The sequence below is a fragment of the Mytilus californianus genome, unplaced genomic scaffold, assembly GCF_021869535.1.
Source record: "Mytilus californianus isolate M0D057914Y unplaced genomic scaffold, xbMytCali1.0.p SCAF_11, whole genome shotgun sequence".
NCBI lineage: Eukaryota > Metazoa > Mollusca > Bivalvia > Mytilida > Mytilidae > Mytilus > Mytilus californianus.
In genome coordinates, this window is record NW_026262593.1 from 51,565,297 (window position 1) to 51,577,990 (window position 12,694).

Here is a 12,694-nt window from a genome sequence, read left to right on the forward strand (position 1 = left end):
ACGAATATAAGGAAAGAAACTACCATTTTATTGTTAGAGAAACCAGAGACATATATATATACTTGTATATATGTCTCTGGAGAAACATATTTTATACTCCTAATTATTACACATGTAAAGATGTAATATACTGTAAATTCAGAAATTATTGCGTGCATTTATTATTGCGATTTTGTCATTTTAGACTAAAATGCGATTTAAATTTTTGCGATATTGAGAAAAATCCTGTTTAATTCATATAAAAAATTTCAAAATGCGAGTTTAAATTATTGCGATTATAACCCTGTCGCATTTTTCGCAATAATAAAAACATCGCAATAATTTCAGAATTTACAGTAGCCGGTGTAAATTTAGCTGTGGAACCGAACTCTTATCCTGGTGATAATTTTTTGACAATTTACGGATCATAGAGTTTGTGGACCGCAAATTGACAAAAAAGATATCGTAAGGACCATAAGAGCTACGGTTCTGCAGCTAGCAGAAAGGCACACCATATTGAATTCAGCGTCGATGGTTGTAAATGGTACGATATAAAAAACAAAAAGACAGTGAAAACATTTCTGATGAGAATAAAAGAAACCCTACACTTCCCCCTGTTTTAGCCTGGAAACAATTCCTAACAATCTGATTCCACAAAATTTCAACAATGGTCAAATATAACATGTAAAAGATTATACCTTCTAGAAATTCACAGTAGTCTTGATAAATCGATATGGGACAAAAGGGGACACTGATTTGTCACATATGACTTAAAAACCTTAAAGCATTAAAAGTGGCAGTGTCTCCAATATCATGGACACATCCAATATCATGGACACAGTTAAAAGTTGTACATGTTATTACTTTTTGAAAGCTAAAGTTGATGCATCAATGAAAAAGGAACAAAGGAATGTACATGTGAATCTATCAAATGTCAGTGTAGCTGTTCTTGATGCAAGCTGCACTTATCCTGCTTCAGCATTGGCGCATTGCAACTATGTTGCAGCAGTACTTTTATTTATTAATAAACATATTAAAGATAATGGTTGTGATCTCCTATCTTGTACAGCAAAGCCTTGTGAGTAGAGTCAAGGGGGAAAGACTGGGGCAAATCTATCAATAATTAGTGAAGCAATGCATACAAACAAAAGGCAACACCGCTTTGTGATGTTGACCTTAGGCCGTCAGCACACGAGACAAATCCCTTATGGTGTGAAAAAAGAATTTGTAAACGATTTAAAATATTATGGCCTTACTGAAAGTAAGTCATCAATGTGGGAAAGTCTTCTTACCTGCATCATAAAATATGACAACTATGCTCTTGATGATGAACGTAAAGTGATGCATAAAGACTTACTTTGTTCTTTCTTTATCAATATTCGCAGTGACCGATCTAACTTTAGTACAAATACAGACAGAATCAGAACAATGGAAATTCAGTCAATGGTTTTGCGTAAAAGCATCAACTGCCAAACAGGCCCACAATCTTTTTAAAAAGTTTATTTGTTGAAACAAACACACACATAGACTTAACTTACAAAAAAGATTATAATTATTTACACCAAGATGTCGTTAAATGGAATTTGATGCCCTGCATTAATCATGCTTTTCAATAACATATGGTGAAATCTCTAAAAGACCCCCTCCTAAATTATTGAAAACACTCATTCAGCATTGACAATTATATCTTGGTGTAAATTAGATACACCCAATCGGGCTTACACCCTCATATCTATAAAATTACCATTTTCTATGTTTATGTATTTAGAGTTATCTAGAATTGGTTTAGGATGAGGGATGTATAAATACACTGCCGAGTCCGGTCTGTGTTTTTGTTTGATGTTTTTCTGCTTTGTATCAATCTGATGAGTTAAGCCCTTTTCAACTGTTTTTTATAGTTTGTTCTTATGTTGTGCTGTGACACCACTGTCCCAGGTTAGGGGAGGGTTGAGCGCTCACAAACATGTTTAACCACGCCACATTCTTTATGTGCCTGTCCCAAGTCAGGAGCCTGTAGTTCAGTGTTGTCGTTGGTTCATGTCTGTCATATTTGTTTTTTCGTAAATTGTTTTGTTATAAATTAGGCCGTTAGTTTTTTCAATTGAATTGTTTCATATTTTACATGTCAGGGCCTTTTATAGCCAACTATATGGTATGGGTTTTTCTCATTGTTGAAGGCTGTACAGTTGCCTATAATTGCTTACATCCACTTCATTTGAACTTTTGTGGATAGTTGTCTCATTGGCAATTATACCATATCTCCTTATTTCTTAATTACTCAATGTAAGATAATAATTTTTTGTTTGATAATGAATACTTTTGTCAGTATTTATTTTTGTACTTTTAAAAGAAACTCACATGTGCTTGTTATTAAAATAGTGTGTGTATTTTTAGAAAAGAATCGCAGAGCTGAGTCTGTGTTCCTTAAAATATAAAAGGTGTTTCAGTTAAGGTCGTATGGACCTAGGCCTATCCTCATCAGGTATCCCTGGCCATAAGTTTTTGTTTTTGTAATATTAATAGAATTGTGAATGGAAACGGGGAATGTGTCAAAGAGACAACAACCCGACCAAAGAGCAGAACTATGAACTAAAATTTATTAATTAGTAAAACTACATTTACTTGTACAAAACGTTGTGATAGTTGTTCGGATGTATGAATGAAGTATTTCATTGATAAATTGACGTAGATGAACATGAACACGCAACATTGCTGCACTGATACATGATGTCATTGCCTAATATTTTCGAGTATCAAGTCCTGTCTATGATCATAACAAATATTAGGCAGTAGGACCAAAGGAAAAATGTAGAAATTGCAGATGGGTTTGTTTTTTCTAAAAAACTTGTAATTACGATGCAAAATATGTTCTAGTTACTCCCTTTTGGCCGATCGTTTGATATTCTCGCTTAACTGATTTTGATTTGTGTTCACTCCACCTTTTAGTTTTAAAGTGAATTGTTTTTCCTAGTCATTACGTTAGAATTCTTTAGAGTAATAAGATTGAAAAATTTTCCCACCTTCCCTAACTTTTTATATTGTTTGAAAAATATTTTTTTTTTTTTAATTTTTTTTATTTTATTTTTTATTTTTTTTTTGTGCATATTTTGCATCAGTGACTTATGCGGCGGATATTTAATTTTTTTGGCCCGCCATTAAATGTATTTTCCTAGCTATAACTGAATAAGTATTAGTATTTGTATATGTATTGGTATTTGTTCTTTATATTATTGTAATGACATGTACCGGTTATATGTAAAGATTTATGTTTTCGGCCAAATAAATTTATATTATTATTACAGTCTTTAATGAAGCCAAAAGTAATTAACTTATTTAAATTGTTCCAAATCACTTCATGAGTATCACCATATTAAAGTAATGCGATATATTTTAGGGCGTATAATTGGCAAGGCTGGACAAGCAATAGATGAGATCATAAATAAATCAATGGTAGACAGAATTATCAGGCAAACTGAACCAGATGTAAGTTTATCAGGCATTCTAATTCTAATTTAATTTATTTGTATTGAGAATTTTGATTGGACTACATTATATATTATGAGGGGTTAATTCTGTATTTAATAGTAGCTGTCATTTTGAATTTGTAAATTTATCAGTGTTTGAGTTTTCAATGATGAACAAAATATTTACATTTCTCACCTGACACAATGTGACAATAACCTCTTTGTCAAATTTTATTAAATTCTGTACTGTTCACATAGCCTTAAAACTTCTGCTGGTAGTGTAGCTATGATGTCAGACTGTTATGGTGTCTAAGACAAGAAACAAACAATAACTAAAATCAAATATTTTATTTATTTTGCTTTAGAATGGAGATAACTGTATTGCACTTTAAACTTTGCCAACGTAAAACTTGGTATCCATGATAAGTACTAAAATAAAATATTACACGATTTCTTGATTTGTTGTAGGGTGTTGTCTTCAATATAATCGGTACACCAGAATCCATAAAAAATGCAAAAATGTTGCTGAATTTTAAATTGGATGCTCTGAAGGTAATTAATTCAAATATATCATTTAAGAACTATCTCCTTGTGCTTTATAAATATATAAAAATGTGATACATGTATAATGAAAAAGAAAGGATATGGTGTATTAATTCATGACACAGAATCACTAGACACATAATGCCAATAATATAAAAGGAACAGTGCTCTTATTGCTGTTCTTCATCTCAAAGTCACAGTGAGGCCTATATATGCTAGCCAGTGAAATGTTTATACACCTATGTCAGGAAAAGATCAAAGTTATAAACTTATTTTCTATGTAAACATAATATGTATTGTTTGAATCTGGAATATTTTTGTACTCTACGACTCGCCACTTCGCTCTAGAGAAGCTCCAGGGAGAAGTTTATGTCGCCCTCTATTTTCAATAAAATTCCCCAATGTCGCCTCATGATTTTTGAGAAATTCTCGATCCAAATGGAAACGACCCGACAGTTGAAGAAATAAAAAACATGTTTTACCCGAATTCAGAACTGATTTGTTCGCGATATTATACTTCAACATTAAAATTGCTTGACAGGATGTTCTATAAGCCAGAAACAAGAAAAAACTTGATTTTGCGATGTTTGTTTATTGTCCGCCATCTTTGTTATTGAAAAATGTAGATGGCGCCCTTTTATCTTTTCAAAAATCTTATCATTTACCTAATCCATATGAATATGCAGTTTTAATTTTGATTATCATATTTACTGATACTAGATAAAAATTTGATGCTGCATTAAAAATTTCTCATTTCTTTTCAAATGATGCATAATTTTAACTGGAAACCAGTTGTATTTTTATGTACGTAGAAAGTTTAGTAGTCAGCCTGGAACCAGAAAATCTATTTATAAACTACAAAACGTAGTCGGTTTTTTGTTCAGGATTTGGTGTGACAGACTGCTACATGTACTTTGTTTCAGCTAAAGGTCCTTTATACAATATTTTGATGAATACTATATAATTAATTTGCAAAAGGACGTCACTATTTTACTTCCAAAGTCACTTATTTTAGTAAAATATTATGTACGAATTTTTGACGGGTCTCGCACCGTATTTGTTTACAATTTTCAAGTACTTATTCAATTTCCGGTAATGAAAAATACAACTTTTCCGATGTTTCTTTTTGTGATTTTGTCGTATTTAAACACTTATGAAGTGTTCTAGAATCATTAATATGCATTTCCAACAGCAACTTGATGCTGGGAAAAGGTCTTATCCATGAAAATACCGCAAACAATTGCACATGATTTGAAATTAATAGAGTATTACTTTACGTTTTCAACAAGTGACAAACAGTTTTTCTTTCTGAATTCCTATTAAAAATTATATAAAAAACAAATATATTATTTTTAATTTTGAGCTTAGCAAAGAAAGACAGTGAAACTGTATTCAAGATATTTTAACTTACTTATCAATAGATTATTATTTTGTTTTTGAAAGGGTTCTTGATTTAATTTTATAAGTCACAATTGTAAGCAATTCAAAACATACTTTTGTTGGAAAAAATCTTTGAGATGCAGCATAAAAGAGGGACGAAAGATACCAGAGGGACAGTCAAACTTGACAACGCCATGGCCAAAAATAACAAGACAAACAGACAAATAATAGAACAGATGACACAACATAGAAAACTAAAGACTAAGCAACACGAACCCCACCAAAAACTGGGGGTGATCTCAGGTGTTCCAGAAGGGTAAGCAGATCCTGCTCCACATGTGGCACCCATCGTGTTGCTTATGTTATTACAAATCCAGTAAATAGTCGAATTCGGTAGGTCACATTCGTGAAAAGGGAAGGGTATTGTAGTTATGACATAAGGAACATATCCGATATCATCTGTGAAACGGTTATTCCATAACGGTCAACCAATTTGTGATGGGGTCCGTAAAATTTACGAAGGGATGATTTCAACTTCACCTTTTGGAACTCTTGGTTTGATAGCTTCCTTGTGAGCAGCAATCCTCTATCAAGGAAATCATGATAGGAAATACAAGCCCGGGAATACCAATGTCAAATCTTCAATTCATTCAGACCTAGCTGTACAACCGTAGCTCTTATGGTCCTTAGGATATTTTTTTCTTTTAACAATTTGCATACATAGGTACATATGTAATTCAGACCACAAGCATGGCAAGGCAAGGACATACCACCTTAGCAGTTGTCATGCAAAAATGCTTTGAAAAATAACAAAAGGTTTAGGTTCCTAGAAAATTTTATTCTAAAAAAAATAAAAACGCGATCCTTCAAATTTCCTTGAAGTCTCCCTGTTGGAGCTTCACTTCTCCTAGAAGTCTCCCTGTTGGGTCTTCACTTCTCCCTGTTTGGCTGCCAGGGAGAAGTCACTTCTCCCTATAATTCTGAAGTGTGGTGACCCCTGTACCTTAATATATCATTATTGGCTGTATTTGTCTATATCCAAATGATTTTTCTTCCATTAAGGAATCTGTTGACAGCAGATTTATGATTGCTTTTGTTAAGTGTATCAACAAATCATATTAGATAAACTACAATACCCTTCCCTTTTCACGAATGTGACCTACCGAATTAGACTATTTACCGGATTTGTAATAACATGAGCAAAACGACGGGTGCCACATGTGGAGCAGGATCTGCTTATCCTTCCGGAGCACCTGAGATCACCCCAAGTTTTTGGTGGGGTTCGTGTTGCTTAGTCTTTAGTTTTCTATGTTGTATCATCTGTACTATTATTTGTCTGTTTGTCTTTTTATTTTTGGCCATGGCGTTGTCAGTTTGTTTTCTATCTATGAGTTTGACTGTCCCTCCGGTATCTTTCGTCCCTCTTTTAGACTATTGACAGGGTGGAACTTTTTATATATATATGATATAGACCTTTGTTTTTGTTTTTGATGAATGCTTTATTTTGTATGCTTGAAATTTGGTTCCTGCCTAACTGATGTATATAACATTAAAAGATTTTCAGTACAATTATATTTTAACTTTCTTGTTTTCAATGTTTTTCAATGTTTTTTATGGGTTTTAATGCAATTCCAGAGATATATATTCAGTTCTCTTTATTTTTTAGAACACCTTCAATAGCAAAAGAGGTGTTGAAGATACTGAAAGGAGTGAAGTATTGTCAGATGATGAAAATTCTTCTGATTTTATCGGCATTGAACAAATAGAGCAAATCTGTAGTCAACTGGACTTACCAAACAGAGGGAGAGGGAATAGAGCAGGAAGAGGAGGCAGGGGAGGGAGAGGTAGTAGATTGAGAGGAAGTCAGAGGGGAAGAAATAATCGACAACAAGCTGAAAACACACAAAATCAAAATAATATGAGATCAAATGTCATTCAGCAAGATGTCAGAACTACTACTGGAAGAAATGATAGATATCTACATGATTCTTTATCCAAAGAATTGCCTTCAAATTCTGGAGAGTCTTCAGATGAAAAACATTCTTCTGCTTCCATCAATAGTGAACTGCAAAATCCTCATCACCAACAACAAAATAGAGGCAGATGGAATGGTAATAGTTCAGGAAGAGGAGGCAGGAGAGGGAGAGGAAGTAGATTTAGTGGAGATCATAGGGGAGGAAATATTAACCAACAAGCGGAAAACGCACAAAATCAAATTAATAGGATATCGAATGTCATTCAGCATGATGTCAGAACTAACGTAAGAAATGAAGGATATCTCAGTGATTTTAAAACAAGAGAGTTGATTGCAGATTCTGAGAATTCATCAGATGACACACATTCATGTACTTCCATCAATAGTGAACAACACAATCCAGTTCACCGGCAACCAAATAGAGGTAGATGGAATGGTAATAGACCAAGAAGTAGAGGAAGAGGAGGTAGATATAGAGGAAGGCAGAAGAGTGGAGATAATCAGCCAAATGAGGGTCAAAGTGTACATCTGGCTAGGGTAAATCAAGAGAAAGAGGGTGGATGTGGAAAGTATGATGATTTTATTGCTGGAACTTCTCAATCTAAACAAATAGAGGTAGATGATAATGTTAGAAGTATTGCTTTTGAACAAAGTAGTGGTGGAGTGAGACATAAAGATACTAGGAACAAACCTAGAGCCAAAGATACTGGAACAAGTTCAGACGAAGCATCTTTTCCAAAATATAGAGAAGACAGGACCAATAAAAGGCATCAAGGTCGAAGAGAAGGTTATGAGGATAGTGATGAATGGATACATGATGATAGTCTTTCTCACTCTTGTGGAAATTCTCATACACAATCTGGGAAAACTTATACCGAAAGAACGAGAAAAGATTCAAATTCTTCAATCAGAGGAATTGGCGTAAGAGAGAGGAAAGGAAGTAGGACTAGAGGAGGATCAGGACAAAGACATCATCATCAACACAAACATCAGATGACAGATGATTCAGATGAAAATATAAATTCAGATGTAGAAATTATGGAAGTTGAGTACCTCCACTTATCCAGTGGTTTTGATGAAAAGTTTTCAACAGGTGAAGATGTTACAAAATCATTAGCAAAATTTAATGCCTTACTAGAAGATACACCAAAGGCTAAAGTTCAGGTGGAAAGTAAAAAAATGAAAGAGAAACCACTCAAAGAAGAAGCACTAGATAAAATAAATGAAATGGAGGTGCTCAAATTCTTAGTTCAGACATTTGGGAGTGGTTGTAGTTTTGGTCTTTTTGTCTGTACAGCTAATTCATTATTTCCATATTGTGTTCGAATGAAGGAATGGTTTAATACTAGATCAAGAAAATTTCATATTTACAGAGATGGCCCAGAAATTGTTTACATTGGTCCTTTTTACAAGGACCTGAATATTTGCAAGCACTTTTTTAATCCTTCAAAACCAACAATATGTGACAATCAGAACTGTAACTTCTTCCATATATGTAGGAATTTTGTGAGAGGGAATTGTAGAAGACAACATTGCAGCTTTTCTCATGACTTTGCTTCAGCTCTGAATGTTAGAATTAAAGAAAAATATGGACTTGAAGATTTTACAGACTCTGATATAATTGTCTTACTGAACTGGAAATTTCCAAGATTATGCCCTCATTATATATATGAACATGGTGGTTGTAAAGACACAGAGAATAAAGAGGAAGCCTGTCCATATCTTCATTACTGTAAAAATCATTTCTTTGGTAAATGTGACAGAGGTGATGATTGTAGGTATAACCACTCATTTTCAGATTCTCATAGTAGATGGGTGTTAACATCTTGCCATCTAGCCAATCAGAAGGAAGATAATTTGAAAAGAATGATTTATGTGCCTCCTAATTTGGAGAACCTCAAAGAACAGGTTAATACAGAAGATTTTTCAGTGGATGACCTTTCTAGAGAAGAAACCATTAAATCTACAACTTATCAACATCAGACAGATGGGAGAAGAAGGTTTAAACATCTTTCAACATCAGAGTCCAAGTTTATTGGAAATCAACCAACAATACAGGAAAAAATGGGAATAAGATTTTCATTGTCTAGTGAAATTACAGTCACTGAGGATACCCCAGAATCAGATGATAGTCTTTTGACAGAAGCTGCAGGGAAGAAACACATCTGTTTAGCACTAACGAAGAAAGAATGCCCAAGCTCTGTATGTTCAGATTTACATTTAACGAATGGTGTCCCATACTTGTGGCAGGTGAAGATGGATAGTGAATGGGTGTCATTTCTTCCGAAAGACAACTTTAAGATAGAAAATGCCTATTGCTCACTTGAACAGAATGTACATATTAAGGTTAGTACTTGGTACGCTTTAGAGACTGAATCAAATTTATGCAAAATTATATAAATTACTTTATGTATACCATTGATATGCAGATGTTACATTTATAATGTATTAGCATAGACATTTTTCTTTGTACATGTAACAGTTATGCTGATGGCTTAATGATTCAGCCATACTAATAATGAAGACATGCACAATATTATGTGTTCACTTAGCTTTTGATTATTCTATACCACTCATTCTTTTTGTGAAATGACAAAGCAAGATCTATCAAAATTCAGTCTTTACATAATATCAGGGTTTCTTGTGACTTGACTTTTAGTGTTGCAGCTCTTTCATTGCTATTAGATTTTTTTTTTATATCAATTGTAGTTTGTTTCAATCAACATCAACTTAAGGTGGTACTTAACACTTCAGGGAGATAACTCTGTAAAAATCAGCTGAATGTTGTTGTTAAGGAAATATTAAGCTTCTGAATGATCAAAATTAGTGTTTGTTAAACTGCTATATATCCAATGAAATTTTTCCGATAAAGTGTGTGGTAAAAGTTTTTTGAAATTTTTATATTTTTGTCATAGGGTAAAAGTGAATATTTTGTCAAAATTTTATGAAAATTAAACGAGCCAAATTAATTTTAGTCAGGGTGTTTGGTACCACCTGAATTGATTAGTTTACTGAGAGGTAGGGATAAGTCACTTTAATATGTCACTATATTAAGCATTTTATTTTCCAATAGAATTTAACATTCCCGACAGCACGAGCTTCCCATGACAACATCACAACAATGCATAGGAAAACAAATGAAAAATGTGATATAACGATGTAGCTTAAAAATGTTATTATAAGAATTGAATGCTTCTTTTTGTAATTTAATTGGGGTATAAACATGATAAAGGGTTGACCAAAGCACATTTTGTATGAAGTGCTGAAGCGCTTCATACTACAATTGTGTGCACGATCAAACCTTTTACAAACCTATAAAATTACAACTTCCAATACTCATATATAGACTAGAGTTATGTAGAACACCCGCTGGGTCATATTGTTTTGAGGAAAACCGATCAGAAAACATTCTGTCAAAACATTTAGTAAGAATATTTTTGTATTTAATGTATGTTGTTAATTATATTCATTAAATAATTTTTTTCTCTTCAAAGGATATTGTCTATTCTGGAAACATATGTACAGTTCATATAAGCTTTGAGATTGTAGATGAACATATGTATGGGATTGTTTTTGATACTACTGGTAGTGGTACTAATAGGGTTGATGTTAGACGTCTTAGTACTCCATCCTTTGGCGAGAGATATATGGCTGTAGATTGTTATCTGACACAATGGAGATGGTATTGGAAAAATGACTATGGTATTTGGTTATGTTATGATACAGTAAGTAATAACACCTTGCCCAAAGAAGATCTGATTTCGTGGAAAATTCTATTTTTAATATCCGTCTTTGATTAGACAATTAGGTTTTTCGTTTTGGAACAGTTGAGTTTATATAAAGGGGAAAGGGGGAAAATGGTAAATACATTGATTGCTCCTTAATCTTTCCTTGACTGTTGCTTGAGTTCTTAAACAGTGAACTGAATCAATCATACTTTACAGTTTTTTAAGAAATAAAATCAGTCAACTTACATCCGTTTTCATCAATCTACCAGTAAACATAACCCTGTTTGTGAAATTATTGCTCTTCTCTGTCTGTCAAGTCAGATGTGAAGCTGCATTATATAGAGTTATTTGGACAAACTCTTCTCAGTCTCTGTGTAGTATTTGTTGATTTGGACATGAACAATATAAAGATCAGAGGTCAGAAATCAAGGTCATGCATATGAGACAAAAACCATCAAAAATACAATTTTGAAAGAAATCTATATTTTATTGATAATAGAATTTTAAGTTTCCGGATGATTGATTAATTGTTATTCTTTCTGTTTCTTATATCTAAACTTATTCATGTATTCTTTATTGTAGGATTTACAGACTTACACATTAGAGGTGAAATTTCTGAAAAAACAGAAGACATACTTATTTTCAAGAGAAAACTATAAACAAAAGTATCGATTATCCTTCAACTCAATGGAACAGGTTAACTTGGAATATGGAACAACTAGAGTGCTCATTAGACGTCCATCGTTTGTTTCCAAAGAAGATCTTCAAAAGAAAAAATAGTAAGTGTCATCTGATCAAACTGTAGCAAAAAGGAATAAAGGCATAACATTTAGAGCAATAGTGATCAAAAACTTCAGGGTTGAAGGGAATTTCTCCAGAAGACAAACCCATTGCCATCAATGTTCAACAAATTTCCATTAAAAAAAATGAATCATACCTTAGACACTTGTGTCAAAAATTATGGATTTTTAACTGGATTTTCAAAGGAAAAATCGGTTATTGATTTTGGGATGTACAGCGGGCGGGCGGGCAGGCTGGCGGTCTGACGGGCGGCTGCCAAACAGTGTCCGTTCATTTACATGAAAACGCTTTGATGAATTTTTTCAATTTAGATATGTTGCTTCCTGTGACTAAATGAAGGTCAAGTTCAATTTTCACGACTTTAGATTTTCCTCTTCTTGAATTTTGGACCATTTCAGAAATTAAAAATTTTACTTATTATGTGATGGAGTTATTGCCCTTTGAACAGAAATTAATAAGTTTTTGTATAGATAGTCTATCAATGATTATATCTGTTCAATTGATTAGTCAGGAGTTGTCAAAAATTTCTGTATAACTATTTTTTTTGAAGTCATGTGTGTTTTGAAGGTAGATGTCACAGTTGTTATATAGTATTTTATTTTTATACGACCGCAAAAAATTTTGCGGTAGAATATTGGTATCACGTCGTCATCGACAATAACTTTAGTAAATGGGATTGATTTTGGGGGTTATAGTCTTAACAGTTTAGGAATTAGGGGCCAAAAAGGGGCCCAAATAAGCATTTTTCTAGTTTCCAGACAATAACTTGTGGAACGGTGTATGGATCTCTTTGAAATTATACCACAAGTTTCCATACCACAAAG

General features: G+C 33.2%; 1 protein-coding gene across 2 annotated transcripts in view; it reads left to right on the plus strand.

The window, feature by feature from the left end:
* The window catches only part of LOC127720280 (uncharacterized), a 123,714-nt gene that overhangs the window by 99,861 nt on the left and 11,159 nt on the right, over positions 1-12,694 (plus strand). For both annotated transcript variants that reach the window (XM_052226791.1, XM_052226789.1), the window contains exons 11-15: positions 3,374-3,462; positions 3,912-3,995; positions 7,033-9,687; positions 10,836-11,066; positions 11,652-11,848. In XM_052226791.1, the coding sequence (XP_052082751.1) occupies positions 3,374-3,462; positions 3,912-3,995; positions 7,033-9,687; positions 10,836-11,066; positions 11,652-11,848 (3,256 nt within the window). The remainder of the gene's footprint in view (positions 1-3,373; positions 3,463-3,911; positions 3,996-7,032; positions 9,688-10,835; positions 11,067-11,651; positions 11,849-12,694) is intronic.